Raw genomic sequence first — 17,912 nt, forward strand, 5'->3', positions numbered from 1 at the left:
TCTAGATATTAAAAATGTGAGATTCAACTGCTGAACACTAGAAATGTTGACTTCATATCGTTTGCCCGAGAATATATATATAGTGTTTCATATAAAGGGTATTTGAGAGAAATTTGGGACATTGATTGTATATCGAATGACCAAATAGAAGTCCTTAAATTATTACATCAAAAGGATTGAAACACGACATTCTTAATACAAATTGCGAGGAAGACATGAGAGCAGTACACAAAGGATTAACTAACCCATAGAAGATTACTTAGATTGAGAGAGAGAGAGAGAGGGAGAGACAGGGAGAGTTATGACCTAAATTCTCAATTACGGCAGATACGAGCAGTTGGCATGGTAACACAAACCGCAGCATATTTCTTCTTAGCTTCTTCGGATCCACGCTTTGGCTCGTCTGCTAATGCAATGCTTGCAACTGAACAAGCTGCAGCTGCAGCAATGGCTGCTGCAGTTGATACCAATGACCTTCTCCCACAGCTTTTCTCTTGTTTGGTTTCACAACTGAGGTCCACTTCAGCTGCACCAGAAGCCTTGACAATTACAAGCCCACGACGAGTATTCACCGATGGAGTCCGTCCGGACGGGCTCACTCCACTTACTACCAGAGAGGTTGTCGACATAGCAATTGAAGCCATTTATTCTTTACCACTTCAACCTTGTGTGTTCTAACTATTTCGACCTTGGAATGTCTTCTCCTCATCTCTTTTCCCTTTTATTTTCAGGTCCAGGATTTCAAGGAAACAAAACTCACACATTATCTTATCCAGTGCTTGTGCTCTAACCAATGAATGACTGCCACTTGTCACTACCATTCTATGAGTAAATCCTAATTGCACATAAAGGATTTTGCCTTTTTCCAATTACTAAAATGGGCCAAGGAACTCACAGCCCAGCCCGTTTAACCAGTCATAAAACAACATAGCTTGTTTTAAGGGCATGTATTTCACCTCGTGCAACAGTAGGCCCATGTCGCTAAAAAAAACGGGACCATGACATGTTAACGGGCCTGCTGGTCCGAGTTACCTTGTACAAACACTACTCACATTTGCTAAACAGACTGACTTGTTTACCTGCAAGAGTACTAGATACATTTTCTAAATAATGGAGGTTACCAACGAAAATCTTTATCAATTCATTTCAATTAACCTTCAACAATGGAAGGTGATATTCAATAATACCTTATAGTAACTTACATCTAGGAATGTGCAATCTTTTCACCCTAAAAGATTGCTCAAATAAACGAATCACAGATCTGAATAGTGTACAACATAAATAGATATATTAAGCACATAATATCAGTTCTTCTTTAGTTGAATTATGTGGAGGAGGCAGTAAGTCATCTACATCGGCAAAAATATTAGCTTCTTCGGAGGATAGAGGTGTCGTTGGCAGCGAGTCCAATACAAAATCCGGAATTTCGGTTAGGATTTCCTCAAAAAAGGACTTCATGGTCTACAAAATTCAAGAGATAAAAGTAAAGCAAAGTTCAACTTCAAACAATTCAAAGTTAGAACTTAAAGAGTAAGTACTGTAACAGATTTGAACTACTTTCAAAATCGTATATGCTATCTGTGAGGTTATTTTTCTTCTATAGCGGGAAGTCATTGCCACACAAAGAGTGACGGAATCATATTTAATATCTCAGGAATAGAATTTAAGTGGCCTGTGAAGTATTTTAGTGAACAATAGAGTTTCAGCAAAGTGGGCTTGCAGCACAAAGACATATACAATATAAAAAATTGTATTTTCGCCCCAAAGAGGTTTACTCTGAAAATATGAGGCGCCACGCATAAACATATGCAGTGTTGAAAGAAACACTTTTACGCATCAAGACAATTTACTTTGAAAATGTGGAGCGCCGCCTTGATATACCTTGATGAGTAAAACAGTAAAAGGTTTACACTAATTTTAGAAGAAAAAAAAGTTTTACCAAATCTATATAAAAAGATAACATAATATAGTATGTTTCCATTTACTATTGAGACTCAAGTGTTTAACAGACAAGAAATATAAGCATAGTTACTTTTTGTGTTGCATAAATTTAATCAATGCTTCTACATTTTATTTCTTGTGTATAGATGCAGACGACTTGATGCAAAAACAGACAGAATCATTTTTAAGCACACCTCAAGGCATACACATCTACTGAGTTTTAAAACATTGAACATATAGAAAGAATATATTTTTACGTTCCCGGATATACGGTTGGAAAACATTATATTCCTATTCAAAATCACCCAATTCTAAGACTTCCAACTCCTTCAAGTTTCATAAAAAATCACCAAGTTTTTTAAGAGGTACGGTTTTTATAATAACAATTTAGATGGTGGGTAAATCATTCAACTTGAATCACCCGATGGCCATCTCTATAGGGTTCTCTAAAAGAATAATATCCAAATCTCTTCTAACTGTTCGATCCTATCTAGTTAACCCTCGTTTACTTTTCCTTGATGTTTTAAACGCAGCAGTTAACATTTATTTACTTGCCTTGCAATCTCGCACAGCAGTATCAGACTTACGTTTCCATCGAGCATTTCCAGGTTCCGCAAAGAATAGGCCATATAAAGGCTGCAGCAGAACAAGACAGCATTATTAGTTACAGTGTCTTGTCAGACCAGAAATCCCACTTTCTATCATAGCTTTTGTATTGAAATGGGGAAACAAATACAATGAAAAGACATTTTTCTGGGACATGCTCTCTCGGATAGAGAAAACACAAGATGTATAAGAACAACTAAGTTCATACTCCGGAAGGATTAGATTACAAGCTGAAACAATCCTCACTTACCTTGACCAATTGACGAAGAGGTGGTGTATTAGGTCCAGGGTTTTCAAGAACAGAATCAGCATAGACCTGATACTGTTCGAGGATCTGCACAATACTGCACAGTCTAAGGAAACGAGCAAAGAATAACTTAAAATAGGTATTCCTTTGAAATTGAACAAGGTAGAGAACCTGACGGCGTGAAAGACCACTACTAGGTAGACCATATACTGCACTGTCAACGTTCGCCAAGGTAGGCCATGAGCTGCCAATATTTTTTGTGTCATCAGTTATTCACATTGTGAATCAAAACAAAGAAGAGAAGTAGAAACAAAATCAGGAGATACAAAAGAAAAACAACTTAATAGTAGTGGTACTAAAACTTTTTAGCGGTTGCCAGACTCCTAATACTGAATCTTTGATTCAGGCCAGAATTATTTTACTGGCTGTTAGCTGTTATAAATCAATGTAGAGATAAACCAAGGGAAATGTGCATGCTCAAACCAGATACATATTTAGTTACAAATTTTACAGCCTAATGATTTCTTCCATACAGTCTTACGACCATCTTGTACAACACTGATTTTTCGAAAAACATAAGCGCTGTTTGTAGTCCAGTAACACCATTGTCTTAGGGGGATCTATCAATATCAGTTAGTTACGTATTTTACTCCTGGGTCATATTACAAGAGAAGTAAATACATGGAATTCGTTTATCTACAATCTATATACTGTTCATCTAAGAGTTGCAAAAGTAACACGACATGCTAATTACAAAGCAAGCAACCAAGCAAATGTGAAAATTTCTATTTGAGGTGATTTTCATACTTCCCGTATGCAGCTCGTCCGATCATCACACCATGAGCTCCTAGTTTTAGTGCTGCGTTGACCTATTACATAAATTGGGAAAGAAAATCATTTTAAACTGAACTTCATTATTCTTTACATTTGGAATACAAGAGCACATTGAACCAAGAAATTCATCCCCTTCAGTATATCATGCAAAGTAGGAGTTAAGGCCCCAAGGCTTGCTTCCATTTGTTACCATTTAGTCGATGAAAGTTTAGGTTAAAAGCGAGCTGGTTGCATAAAAGCATAAAAGATTGTGAGAATTGAGATGACCTTCCCAGACAATAAGGAGAGAGAGAGAGTATATGAAAACAACAAGGCTAGTTGTACCCATTGATATCTGTCGAATTATTGACCAATATATGTCATAGATTTCGATCTTTCACAAGAGTAATAGCTCAAGGAAGGAAGAAACAAATTATCTCAAAGAATACAAATAGTTGGTGAATAGTCAAGACTTCGGGATGACATGCAAAGCGTGAAATCTTGGTCCACGTTGAGATGGCAGATAATGTCTGCACTCTGCAGTATAGCCAGCTGTTTTATTTGCTGAATTATAATGTCTTTTGTCCTATTAGTAGATTATACCTGACTGTGATGGAAAATACCTTTTCAGTATAAAATTGGTGCTATCTTCAAAGAGATGAGAGATATGTCTGTTGTTTTTTTAATAACTATTCACATGAGCTGTGTTACGAATACGAGAAGCAGAGCAGGTCACCTCTATTATGAGCAGTCAATTTTAGAATGATTAGTGAAGGGTTGAATAATGAAACAAAGGGATCAGATCGGCAGTACCACTCAAAACTAATAACAGTGCAAGGACGAGTATGTGATAAGCTACTATTCCTTGGAGTAAGAGTAATAACAGTAAGTGCTTTGCCTGAAACTCATTTCCAGCTACTAGGATAGAGATACAAGTCATAGACGAGTTCTACTGTATGCGTTCAATCTCGAGAGCCAACCACGTCAGCACAAATTAACAATCGTTTTTCTAGGATTACCTCATCGATGCAAGTTATCCCTCCGTTAATTGTGAAACGCAAGTCTGGAAAATCGCGCAGAAGTCCAAAAAAGTACTCATATCTGCATACTCATATAAACTGTAGTAAATATACACAATCTGGTGGTTGCAGCAAGGAAGATACAACATTATGACTGGTGATGATGTTGCAGCTAATGCTAGTAACGTAGTGGTTGAAAAGGGAGAATCACTATCAGCTTGTAAGAAGCTCTAAAATCTGCTTTTTGTTATCCAAGGAGAAACAACTACTTTGACATAGATCGAAATTTTTTTTTTCTTTCAGTGCTCGAGGTATTTAAATAAACATGTCTATCGCTTAACTGGACAGAGGAATTTGACTAATGCCAGTTCCAGTTGAAGTTCATACTTGAAAATTAAATTTAATCACTCTAGAAACAAAATTTCTAAATGAGGATTAAAAGGGATGCAGCTAGGAAACAAAAACCACGGAAACGCAGCATCCTGTATCGCTCCTTTTTTCTAAGTAAAACCCTTGCGTCGATATTGCTAATTGCAATATTAAACTGTAATAGCCATGTAGTTGGTCTCGGCCATCTTGGCGGAATCTCGGGTCTCGACTCGGTTTCGGCTCTCTTCCGAGACACCGAGTTAGGGTTTGGCCGAGAATCTCGGTGTCTCGGCCGAGACAGACCGAGAACAAGACAACATCTTTTAATTTCTTGGAACTTTTTTTGGAAACTTTAAATTCTAATTGTATACATTTATTTATCACCTTCTTAACTATTTATTATATTCCCAATCAACCTAAGATAAGTAGCAATATTATTATATAGATATTTTAGGTCTTTTGCCTTCTACAAACTTCGAAATTCTATAGAAACTTCGAAAATTTTAGTAGATTAAAATACAGTATTTTTATTATGATAAGACTTCGTTTATTATGAATGATTGAAGTCGTTTTATGTTTAAAGTCTAGAGAATTATGAGGTAATGAAGAGTTAGGTAATTAAGCTTATTACTTACTAATACTTAGTACTTATCAGCTATGTTTATGTTTTATGTTGTCTCGGCCGAGTTTATGTTTTACGTTGTCTCGGCCGAGTTTCTCAATCCGTCTCGGTCTTGTTTCGGTCCGGTCGAACTCGTCTCGGTCTCGGTCTTCGATTGGACCAAGACCGAGGCCAACTACATAGTGTAACTACTTTAGTGCTATTTTGGCAGAAAGACAAGGAAGAGCAGGTAGCGTACTTCAACGGAGGAATTTTCCTGTTGTCGGCGGGACTGATGCCATTAAGCATTGCTTTTCGTGAATGGATTATAAAATGTCTGGCGGGTGACTGAGAAGCAACTGTATAAATAAAATCACCTGTGTGCAAGAGGAAATGATAGGAAGGACATAATAAGCAAAAGAGAAGTTAACAATATCAGTTGTTGAGCACTACGTAATGATGTAAAAGGAAATATGGGTGTCAATGCGTAACAAGAATATTACGTATCGAATTAAGTAGATTCAATTCAAGTTTCAATTTCTCATAATGTGAAATTTGTATAACCTAGCATTTTGCTAGGATGCCATGCATATCTTTTGAAACGAAAGTGGAAGTCGGATGGAACAGCCACGAGAACATTACATTAACTATGATCTTCAGACTCATTCTCTGAATTAGTTACATTTTGACTGACATTATCATTCATTACCTATATATATATATATATATATATATATATATATATATATATATATAATCACATAACGTTCATGATATTTAGTAAGTCAGTATAAATATTGTTGAAATAGCATTATACGAATTACGATCTGTACCTCACTCATTATTTATCATGGGCCTTGATAACAAAAAAGTAAAGTGCCATGATGAGAATACTTCAGGAAGATGTAAAATTTATTCGAAGGGAAAGAGCCTTACAGAGTTCATCATATGAATCATGATCGTCGACACCAATTCGGCATTTTACACTGACAGGAACGTTACAATTGGCAGCAATCACTGACATGGCCTCTCCAACAAACTTTCCTTATGAAAACCAAGATATCATTATCAGGCTACATTAAGAAAAATATAAGTTATCGGAACACATGAAACACTTCATGAAATCTGGACCTTTGGGTTAAGCATAAGACTAGCACCAAAGCACCCATGACCAGCCACTTTCGGACTAGGACATCCGCAGCTAGCACATCAACCACAAGGACAAACATCGTGATGAGAAACAAAAGAAGACATGAAACACAGAACTTGACAAAAGATAATACAGGAACAAACTTTAGATTGATCTCATCGTAACCATAGGCATTCGCTAGTCTGGTTGCTTTTGCCAGGTTTTCTAAATTGTTTCCACCAATTTGAAGCACGATAGGGTGCTGATCTGGAGAAAATGCTAAGAATCTGTCCTGAACAATGCAACAACATAAGAGACTATGACAATTTGTTCAAAATCTAGCCAACGCGTTTTGGCAAGAGTACAATGAAATCACTTTAGAAATTATAGCATTTAATGATAGAAATAGAGAAGCAGAGTAGCAGACAAAACAGCAGGACTCTGACACCAAGGAAAACTAGTCTAGTAAAACACATTTCGCTCTCCAAATTGTACAACTACCAAACTTTTAGGTATTGCATGAAGATGACCATCACTTGATTTATTTGACACTAGTTGGACACTCATCTATGGAACTTGTAAAGCAATCGAGTGGGTTACCTTGTTATGTTTTGAACCCGTGTCAGTCTGCATGATTTACTTTGAGGCTTAAATAGCTTCACTTATAGAGATTGGAGAGGAAAAAATGGAAAATCTCCATCAAGAGGTACATATTGAACCTAACACCAGACCTATGAAGCTAAAGACAAATGCTGTTCTTTTTTCACTTCGGTCTAGACCTCAGTTACGTTCCACTACAGTAAAAACAGCGAGTATCGGGTCCTTGCGACTACACTCAGTTTCATAAATAATATTTCATGCATTGCTACTTTATACTCGAACAGATATAATTAGTACTTAGGCTTTAGTGCTTTCCAGGAAAACATCGTGTACCGCTGCTACTGTAAGCAGTAACAGAATGGCATAAAAAAACTAACACAAAGTACTAGTAACAATTAACTTGTTGTCAGCTTCAGTGCACTGACATCATTCAATTGAAATAGTATTAACACTTCTCTTTCCCTTTCCTTATTATGAACCTTCCCTCGCATCCTGATATCAATTGGGACCATGTCACAATTAAAACTAAAAAGCTACAAGAGCTCATTTCTCCACGACAAAATTATTTGGTGTACAAAGAGTGTACCATAGCAGACAGACAAAGATTCATTTTCAGCAACATTCCCAAAGAAAAAGAGAAAGAAAAGAAGATAAATCATTTGTGATCCTAAAATAGATAAAAAGAAATATCCAACACTTACCAAATTGTGTTCTTGATAAACAATAGTTTCTGCAGCAATCATCTCTGTATAAAGCCACGCATGCTTTGTAATCAGCCTAGCAAGAGTTCTGTAATGGTTATCCGTACAGTCCATCATTGGAGCAATACTGAGGATACAATGACCATGATATGATAAATTAGCACAATGTGAGTATATGATTTCCTTTGATAGAAAGAAGATATATATCAAAGATAAAATGAAGGCTACCTGAACCAAGGAGGAGAGTACTGTTCCCCGACCAAAGCATCTTTCGTGTGTATATTGTGCTTCTGAGTGTGTGAACAAAGTTTTCTAAATTGAGTTGGATGTGATTGTAATAAATGGAGGGGTAATTTGCGATGGTTTTTTAGGGTATTATAATGAATAGGAGCCGATGAAGCAAGCAAATTACATACCGCAGACTTCATCATTGCTTCAAATTTCAATATTGTTTGTTGCACTTTCCGCGATAGAATTTATAAATGAACCTGCCCATCAAACAAAATAGCAACTTAACACAATCAACCAACAAAAGCTAAACACTTTCCCCTAATCTCTTGTCTCAAAAGCAACTCGAATATCTAACCATACAAACTTTCAGGATATCACACACAATGCGGTAGCGACCCAAATGATATGACTTCAGAACACAGTTTTGCTGAGTACAAGAATCAAGATTACCCTTAAAAGAAAAGTCAAAACTAAACTCTCATACCAAATAGACGATAAAAATTAAAGAATGAGTTTACTTGTAATCGATTTAATGGGTCTTCTAAAGATCTGGCAATTATTTGTACAATGAAAATTGGTGTGTCCTCATCCATAAATTACACCGAAAATCATATGAAGCAAATCCTAAAGACCCCCTACAAACAGAACTACTTAAACCACACATAAGACCTAAGTGAGATAACCCTAACTCACTCTTTGCAATAATCGAGTAAACCTAACTTTTCTAAATTACTACATCAAAATTATAAAACACTACTACTAAACACTTGAATTAAGTTAAAATTCACAATCCACTGACAAAACTATAAACTTATTAAGCAACATATTAACATATGCAAACTAATCAGAATAAACTTCAGACCTAGATTTCCAAGAAAATCAAAACAATGAACAAAACAGAAAGAATTTTAACTAGTTTTTCCTTGGGTAAACATAAGATTCAGTAAGATATAAAGAGTAAAGTTCACATTGTAAGAGAAATGGTAGAAAGGAAAGGTTAGGGTTTTACAGTGAGAGAGAGAGTATAGAGAGAGAGAGGGGAAGGGGAAGGGGGAGAAAGATATACCGCGGCGCGAACGGTCGAAGGAAGAGAGAGAGAGAGCGAAAAGAAATCAGAAAATAAATATTGCGGGAAGAGATAAATGCCCTGAAAGCTAGCGTTGTTCCTAGAACCGAACCGCATAAGGGGAACCATTTTGGTCCTGGATCCATTTTACTCAAGAGAGGAGCTTATGGTGGTATTTGGTGGAGGCGCCCCCGATAAGTATTATAAGCACCTTCTTTCCTCACACTTCCTAAAAATCTGGTTTGGGGGGAATCTTTTCTTTTTTTGTTGTTGAGACTACTAAATTATTGTTGTATGAGATGATTAACTATTTGAAGCTTTCTTGTATCCCAAAAAAAAAAAACATTTATAAGTTCTAGTAGCATATTCAATTCTATTGTACTAGTATTTTCTGTCATATGATTTGATGTAATGTAATACAAAATCGTTTTTTTTCTAGAAGATATCTATAAGAAAACCTGTTCGTTTTTTTATATAAAAAGTGTATTTAGATCTCCAATTTTATAGAATTTCACATCGAAGTTACACCTTCATATTTGAATGCTAGATCAATCGATTTCATAAATCAATGTTCATAAATTTCGTAGGTATAAAACTACAGTGTCTTTGCATTTGCACGTAGGTTTGTTGTGACACTCCAAACTTTAGAGTTATCGATATTGTCAACGCTTTAGATATCCAAGTCTATGGGCACGGGATTTTATTTCTGAAGGCTCTTCGAGCACACCCAAAACACTTCTGACTCTAAATCTCGAACTTTTAAGAGATGTTGATTTGAATGCTTGTAACATGTTGACTTGATGTGGTAAGTGGTAAAATGTGACTCTAAATAAGTCTACGAAGCAAAGAAGTGTTACTCCTGGATGTCTGAAAGAACTTCAAGTCAACATGTTACAAGCATTCAAATCAGGACTCAGAATTCACATCACACCCTTAATCTGAACAAGGTAAACCAGTTAGCTTTGAAGTTTGATTACCTTGACCAATTACTTGCACAAGGCATGCAGATAATTTTAAACACAATTTCAGTAGTTATAATGAAATATCAATCTCATAAACAGACAATTTCAAAACTGGTGAAACTAGAGATTAAATCAATACTGTCGATGAAAAGACGCAAGTACATTGATAAACTTAACTAACTCATGTTTCAAAGGATTCACCCTTGGACTTAACTACATATTCTTATGCTCAAAATGTCAAAAACCAAAACAAACTAAAACAAGAAGGAACTAGTTCTCACTCGGATTAAGCAACTTTAAAACTCTACCTGGATCAAACTGAGAAAATTATGCATCTACTTTCTCCACATCTTCGAGAATGAGAGCTTTAGTTGGCTTCGCCAAAAGGTCTGTGAATTCTTGGAATGGAGATCTTGTGTAGCGAGTCTCTCTCCAGAAATCAGGTGTCAGGAACCCATAAGTTTTTTGGAGGCAGTCAAATGTGGCCTGCACAACAAAAGTAACAAAAGCATCAGATTATTATCGTACGATATCATGATTATTCACAAAGACACTAACTTCACACAATTATAAGAGCCAGTTGGAACACGTGAAATATTCCAGAACGAACTTCACAGAATGTGTTTTACTGAAAACAGTTGAGGGACCTACTTCTGCATGCTGGATTACACAATGCTAGGTCTCTCTAGTCCAAGTATTTTAAGTAAGCATGACTATAAGGTTCAAGTTTTCAACTAATTATGAAAGCGGCATGAGCATAAGGTTCAAGTGTTCAAGTGAACGTGATTAACACTCAAGCAAAGAATTAACACAACATGCAAAAAACATATACAGGTTATGCATAAAAATGAATTTCCTATTCATCGACCATTGAGAAAATAGAAAATAATTACTGAGTCCAAACCCATTGTTGGTACTCATAATACTAGACTCCAGGCATAACTACACCACAGTGGGACAATGCAAGACAATATTACTCCACATAATTGTTCAAAAGTTTGATTTCCCAATAAAATGTTCATTGGTTAGCCAAATAATTCACAAGTACAGAAGAAAGTAGAAATATGAAGAATACATAATCTATACCAAAGAAAAATGCCGAAACAGAACCAAATTCATGACATCAAATAAGCACATTAAACACTTTATAATATGCATAAGGTACTCATATCTAAGACAATATGCTTCAAACACAGATGAATTAGATGAATTATTCACTTTTCCACAAAATGGATTAATGGCATACAAACAATTTCAAGATAATGAAAAACTCTAGTTTTAGCACACCAAATAACTGAATAACGTTAAATAAAGAACCAATATTTAATCAATAAGAATCTATACAGATCTAAACAAAAAAATTGCAATTTGAAAAAAATTTATCAGCTTAAGAAAATATACCTTAACGAAGTTGCCGAGAGTTTTGGTGGATCCACGAGAAGAGGTGAAAACATCGTCAATACCAGCGAACTGCAAAACCTTCTTGGGAACCCTAGCTGCGACAATACCAGCTCCACGAGGTGCAGGAACCATTCGTACAGTGACAGAACCACATTTCCCAGTTACCTTGCAGGGAACAGTGTGAGGCTTTCCGATCTTGTTACCCCAATAACCCCTTCTCACAGGAATCACAGAAAGCTTAGCAAGAATAATGGCGCCACGAATAGCGGTAGCCACTTCTTTGCTGCACTTCACACCCAACCCAACATGGCCATTGGTGTCACCAACGACAACAAAGGCCTTGAACCTGGTTCTCTGTCCAGCACGGGTCTGTTTTTGAACAGGCATGATCTTCATAACCTCATCTTTGAGTTGAGGTCCTAACAAGGTGTCAATGATTTGATGTTCCTTCACTGCTAGGGAGTGAAGGTAGATCTGCTCCAAGCTTCTGATCTTACCTTCTTTCACGAGACGTCCAAGCTTGGTGACAGGTACCCATTTCTCTTCTTCCTCACGACGGCCACCACCACGACGTCCTCCTCGACGGTCTCCACGACCTCTGTCTCCTCTTCCTCTGTCTCCTCCACGGCCAAATCCACGACCAAAACCTCCACGATCTCCACCTCTCTCAGCCATACTTGAGTTAAGTTATCTGGTTTTTGTCAAAACAATACAGAAAATGAATATGGATAACTACTGCAAAATGAGGTCTGAGAAACCCTAATAAGTATTGTGTACGTGATCATCAGATAAGAGATCTAATGAAGGATGAACAAGTAGGGCATATATGAATGCCGGATGCAAAGTGAGGTCCGTGAAACCCTAATTTGTTTTAAATCCTATATATAAATTTCATTCATTTCGTACAAATATGAACAAAATCTAAACCTATAAGTCATTATTAAGGTTTAGGAAAATTAATCACAAACAAAAACCCATTATCATATTTCAGAAAGAAAAAAAAAACAGAAACAAAATATTCATCCATATTAGATTTCAGTAATCAATAATCTTGAAGAAAACCCTAAATATTAAATTTCAAGGAAGAAAGATGAAACAGAAACAAACCTCTCTTGTTCAGAGACTTGGTTCGGCGCTGGTGATATCGAAGATGGAAATCTCTTTAGCTGAGGGATGAAATAGGTTTTGTTTCAAGGTTTAGGTTTAAAGTGTGGGGTTTCATTCAATCGGGGTCGTTCATCACCAACGGCTCAGATTTATTACACGTCTTTAGTAGATCTCGCACCGAAGGCCCAGATCTGTCAAACCTTATTCGCCAACTCTATCTATGCGACTGAAATTTCATACAAAGTTTTAAAGGCGATACTTGTAGTTGCTTTAGGCGCCCCACTTACACAGAAAGGCGCTCAGAATTTTGCTTCCCCTCATTGTAACCGAATTAACCGCCAAACAGAACTTAAGTGACTTCTAGGGTGTGTTTGATTGGGTATTTTCCCAGGGAAAAGAGAAACGGTTTCCTTAAACTTTCACTCACGTGATCAAATTTTCCAATTTTTCTCTAAATAAGGGAAAGTTGTTACACACCTCCCATGAGGAAAAAGAGCAATCAAAGAAGGTCCTCTTGATCTTGAGGTTTGCTTTTCTTGATCAAAATTACAATTTCAAAACATGGATTCTGTTTCTTTTCAATCATTAATTCTTCTTACTTTATACAGGAAAAGGAAACTTGCATTCTATTTATTGATTTAGGCATGTCTATCAATTCAAACTTCAAGTTTAATGAAAGAATTAAGGTATAATAAAATCTTCACCATTTCTCTGTTCTTCTCATTCTTTAAAATCTCAAAATTAAATCTCTAATTTTGATAAATTGAAACTTTTGCAGAGAAATCAATATCTAAAGCACATATATGTTACTAACTTGCATTACCCATATAAGAATTCGGTTCCATTTGAAAGGTAAAAGTCATTTGATCTTTGATTTCTGAATATAAAGATTCAATTTTCAAACAAACCCATGATTCTTTTAAGTTAATTTTATGTTTAATGGATGAGCAGATGCAATGATAAAGGTGCCATTGAGTCTATTACTGATTTTGTGACTCCAGTATCTGTTGAAATACCACCAGAAGACTCACCACAACCACATGATATAGTAGAAGTACATGCAGCTGACGATGATGATGATGATGATGATGATGAGAGAGAGAGGGAGAGAGAGAAAAAAGAAGAGAGAGAGAGAAATATGAAAGAGAGTGATGGAAGAACAAGAGAGAGAAAGCTAATTTTTTTTAGTTTTGAAGGTCGCCGGAAAATTTGGTCGGACGGCGACCTTAAACGGAGAAGATGATGAGGTGTCTGATTTTGGTGATGTGGATGAGAGAAAGGGAAAGATGAGGTATCTTAAGTGTTTGTAGATCAAATTTCATTTTGGCCCCTTAACTTTATCTAAAATGATTGATTTTTTTTAGAATTGACCCATATCAAAAAGGGGGCCAAATTTGAATTTCCAAATCTCTTTTATAACAAGGGCAATAACGAAAACAAAAAAGTTAACCACTAAAGTTAGCTGATGGTGTTAACAAAAGGGGGTCATATTTGAATTTACGGAAAAAAGGGGGTCATAAAGGAAGTTGGTCATAAAGTAGGGGGCCAAATAGGAATTAACTCAAATTTAAAATATAGTCCTTCGTAGAGATAAAGTTACGTATTTAAAAAATAATAACCGTATCCTTCTTAGAAATAAAATAACTAATTTAAGAAATAAAGAAACAAAATAAATTTCAAGAGTTAAAAAAAGAAATTAAAATCTCTCTCTCTCTCAATAAAATAATAACTAATTTAAGGAAAAGGAAACAAAAAAAAAATAATACAAAAAAATGAGGGTATCGAGAATATAACAATAAAATTTCGTCACATTTAATTGATACAACTGTCCATGGCCTAGGGCATATACGAAAAAAAGAAACAAAATAAATTTTAAGGGTTAAAAAAAGAAATTAAAATCTCTCTCTCAATAAAATAATAACTCATTTAAGAGAAAAGAAACAAAAAAAATAATACAAAAAAATAATAACTAATAAAAATCTCTCTCTCTCTCAATAAAATAATAACTAATTTCGTAACATTTGATTGATTTAAGTGTTTGTGCCCTACCCTAGTATATATATGTAAGTAACTCTGTTATCTCATTCGAGTAACATTTTATTAAATTTCAGTGAGTCTTGTCTGTCGTTACGAATGTGCAATTGAGGCTCTAGTAAATTGGGAACAAGAATTAGGCTCTCTGATGAAAGGAGGAGTACGAATGAAGAAGGTACAATACAATCGTTTTTAATCAAATGTATTTTTTCCCTCCATTGCTAACTAAACTGATCATTATCAAATATGAACAACATATCCTCATACACTCTGTGTAGTGTTTAGTAATTGTTGATCTTCTATAATTCTTTCGAGTAAATCAGACATTGCTTCTTTAGTCAGATGAGGATCGATAGTATCGTAAACGCCAATCTATTTTAATCTGCAGGTAAGAAAAAATAAAATAAAATAAAACCCAATAAGCTAAACTGAATATCATAGTTTTAATTTCGCAAAGACGAGGTTAAGACAATGTAAACGTTATTGAGCGTTGGTTTATTTCTTACGATAGTGGTCCAATCAATCCCTGTTGTTGGCATGTCAAATTCGGCCACCAACAGGTAAATAACCTGATAATTAAACTCTTTGATTATTAAACTCTTTGATAGTATCTGATAATTAAACTCTTTTATTTCTTACGATAGTATCTGATTTGGGTTGACGAGAAAACAACTCTTTGATTATTAAACTTTTGTACAATTTAATGTCTGAAATAAAATTATATTTCATTGATAGATTAAGAGTTGTGTTACAATGGGTATTTATAAAAAAAAATATAAAAGAATGGAAACTACGAAAATTTATACTATTTTATACTCTACTTATAAAGATATTATATACTAATTGATACTAATTGAGACTCTGTAAATTTCAGCTCAATCTGAGAAGATCTGATTCCACCAAATAAATTTATTGATATTACCCCTCAAGTTGGAGGTATTAATTGATACTAATTGATACTACCCCTCAAGTTAGAGGTATTAATTGATATTATATATTATAAAGATATTATATACTAATTGATATTAATTGATACTAATTGATATTATGAAGAAATTTATACTATACATAGATACATAATTAGCTATATGTATTTTTTGTTTGAGACCCTTCTCCAACTCCAAGTATAAGAGAAGTTTTTCCAGTAACAGTAATAATATGGATTTGGCTAGATGGTTTGGTGGAATGTAGACTTTCAAAGATAAATGTCATATGGTCAGTAGCACCAGTGACAATTATCCACGATCTATTACAAGATCGCGTGATATACCTGAAGTAGCTAAAGCCGTAACACTAGATGTACCTGCTGGAAATTCCGATGATGTTCTTTCCGGTTGATGATAAGCACCTGTCAAATAACCATGTTTTTTCTTTTCAACAACTTTCATCTCAATAATTTGATGTCATAATGAATAGTTATTTTCATCTAGTTTAATACCAGCTGGAAAATATGAGTTGTCGTGACAACTGATGGAGCCAACAGATGACCCGTCGGTCAATGATTGAGTATCTTTTCACCAACCATTAGAAGTACATGCAGCTGACGATGATGATGATGATGATGATGAGAGAGAGAGAGGGAGAGAGAAAAAAGAAGAGAGAGAGAAATATGAAAGAGAGTGATGGAAGAACAAGAGAGAGAAAGCTAATTTTTTTTAGTTTTGAAGGTCGCCGGAAAATTTGGTCGGACGACGACCTTAAACGGAGAAGATGATGAGGTGTCTGATTTTGGTGATGTGGATGAGAGAAAGGGAAAGATGAGGTATCTTAAGTGTTTGTAGATCAAATTTCATTTTGGCCCCTTAACTTTGTCTAAAATGATTGATTTTTTTTAGAATTGACCCATATCAAAAAGGGGGCCAAATTTGAATTTCCAAATCTCTTTTATAACAAGGGCAATAACGAAAACAAAAAAGTTAACCACTAAAGTTAGCTGATGGTGTTAACAAAAGGGGGTCATATTTGAATTTACGGAAAAAAGGGGGTCATAAAGGAAGTTGGTCATAAAGTAGGGGGCCAAATAGGAATTAACTCAAATTTAAAATATAGTCCTTCGTAGAGATAAAGTTACGTATTTAAAAAATAATAACCGTATCCTTCTTAGAAATAAAATAACTAATTTAAGAAATAAAGAAACAAAATAATTTTAGCATATATTTATATCGTCCATCTTCCTATCAATTAGTATCAACCCAAAGTTCATTTCCTCATATTGTTTTGGCCGGTTAATATCACCTTTTTATTATTTGTTTAAAGATGGTATTTTTTTTTTCTTGTGGGTAGAGGATTGAAGTAACCAAAACTATAATCTGTGTTACTGCATTTAACCATCACCAGTTTTCTTTTATATTGGGGGACGGACCATTATGTTCGACACCTAAATAGTTTAAGCCATAAATTTCTTATGTCATATTCCTCTTTCTGCCAGCCCCTCCCACCAGATGAGGAGCAGCAACTGAAGGAGACACTGCAGGAAATCATCGGACATGGGAAGAAGGTTAAGTTTGAACAGAAGGTACATTTTGTATTCTTAAGGCTTTGGTTTATTGAATTCAACACCCTTTGTATTTGTAAATAACTAGCGGCAACTACTTGAAATAATGTTCAGATTGATCCAAGTATTCTTGGTGGATTAGTGGTGGAATTCCGTCAAAAGGTATTTGATATGTCAATTAGAACAAGGGCAAGACAGATGGAGAGGTTCCTGCGAGACCCCATCAACTTTGATAGCATTTAAAAGAAGAAGATCTGAGACAGAGTTCAGGCACAAATGTTCTTCTTATACATCGGTCAAAGATGCCTCAGAAAGAAATGAATAATGTTTGTTTGAATGTGGTATATGTTATTTATCTTGTTCATTTTCTTTACTTCGTTTTTGTGGGAGTAATATGGCTGGGAGTTTAGTCATCGAGAGAAATAAATTATCATTGTGTTTTTTCAATGGAATTATATTATGTCCGAGTAAATTGTCATTCGGATTTGTGTTTAGTTCTATGTTTTTGTTTTCATTTCCCTTCAGGTAGGTGTTGTTTACACCAGTGCGAATAAAGGCCGCTGTGACCCATGGGCATTCTAAGCCTAGAGG

The 17,912-nt window shown here is 35.3% G+C and overlaps 3 protein-coding genes across 6 annotated transcripts; all 3 read right to left on the reverse strand.

Moving 5' to 3' along the window:
- Positions 1-101: 101 nt before the first annotated feature.
- Positions 102-719, reverse strand: LOC147545547 (Photosystem II 5 kD protein). Its single transcript, XM_086634472.1, has one exon. It carries the CDS (start codon positions 642-644, stop codon positions 315-317), a length of 330 nt encoding a protein of 109 aa, XP_086490598.1. The 5' UTR covers positions 645-719; the 3' UTR covers positions 102-314.
- Positions 102-9,460, reverse strand: LOC147545546 (Aldolase-type TIM barrel family protein). 4 transcript variants are annotated; one of them, XM_086634469.1, is made up of 14 exons: positions 9,324-9,460; positions 8,443-8,514; positions 8,255-8,316; positions 8,027-8,153; positions 6,890-7,017; positions 6,728-6,797; positions 6,533-6,635; positions 5,856-5,973; positions 4,627-4,708; positions 3,602-3,663; positions 2,966-3,038; positions 2,798-2,881; positions 2,497-2,577; positions 102-1,461 (listed from the first exon to the last, which is right to left on the reverse strand). In XM_086634469.1, exons 2-14 carry the CDS (start codon positions 8,455-8,457, stop codon positions 1,291-1,293), a joined length of 1,176 nt encoding a protein of 391 aa, XP_086490595.1. In that variant the 5' UTR covers positions 8,458-8,514; positions 9,324-9,460; the 3' UTR covers positions 102-1,290. The 4 variants fall into 4 exon arrangements, with proteins under 4 accessions (XP_086490595.1, XP_086490593.1, XP_086490596.1 ...); XM_086634467.1 differs by having other exon boundaries at positions 1,118-1,461; positions 8,255-8,514; positions 9,324-9,422; XM_086634470.1 differs by lacking the exon at positions 9,324-9,460 and having other exon boundaries at positions 1,118-1,461; positions 8,443-8,579.
- A 928-nt stretch (positions 9,461-10,388) lies between these two features.
- Positions 10,389-12,910, reverse strand: LOC147545548 (uncharacterized). The gene is made up of 3 exons (XM_086634471.1): positions 12,794-12,910; positions 11,687-12,377; positions 10,389-10,771 (listed from the first exon to the last, which is right to left on the reverse strand). Exons 2-3 carry the CDS (start codon positions 12,359-12,361, stop codon positions 10,613-10,615), a joined length of 834 nt encoding a protein of 277 aa, XP_086490597.1. The 5' UTR covers positions 12,362-12,377; positions 12,794-12,910; the 3' UTR covers positions 10,389-10,612.
- Positions 12,911-17,912: the final 5,002 nt, after the last annotated feature.

The sequence above is a fragment of the Eschscholzia californica genome, unplaced genomic scaffold (genome assembly GCF_041429995.1).
Source record: "Eschscholzia californica isolate CP2 unplaced genomic scaffold, dmEscCali1.0.p SCAF_4, whole genome shotgun sequence".
Classification (NCBI taxonomy): domain Eukaryota; kingdom Viridiplantae; phylum Streptophyta; class Magnoliopsida; order Ranunculales; family Papaveraceae; genus Eschscholzia; species Eschscholzia californica.

Excerpts from the sequence above, each read along its gene's own strand:
- LOC147545546 (XM_086634467.1), bottom strand. The coding sequence starts at position 8,457 with ATGATGAAGTCTGCGGTATGTAATTTGCTTGCTTCATCGGCTCCTATT. Across the intron at positions 5,974-6,532 it reads TGATTCATATGATGAACTCT|GTGATTTTATTTATACAGTT; the intron begins GTAAGGCTCTTT and ends TCTTGCACACAG. Across the intron at positions 3,664-4,626 it reads GGATAACTTGCATCGATGAG|GTCAACGCAGCACTAAAACT; the intron begins GTAATCCTAGAA and ends TTTATGTAATAG.
- LOC147545548 (XM_086634471.1), bottom strand. The coding sequence starts at position 12,361 with ATGGCTGAGAGAGGTGGAGATCGTGGAGGTTTTGGTCGTGGATTTGGC. Across the intron at positions 10,772-11,686 it reads CTCTCGGCAACTTCGTTAAG|GCCACATTTGACTGCCTCCA; the intron begins GTATATTTTCTT and ends TTTGTTGTGCAG.
- LOC147545547 (XM_086634472.1), bottom strand. The coding sequence starts at position 644 with ATGGCTTCAATTGCTATGTCGACAACCTCTCTGGTAGTAAGTGGAGTG.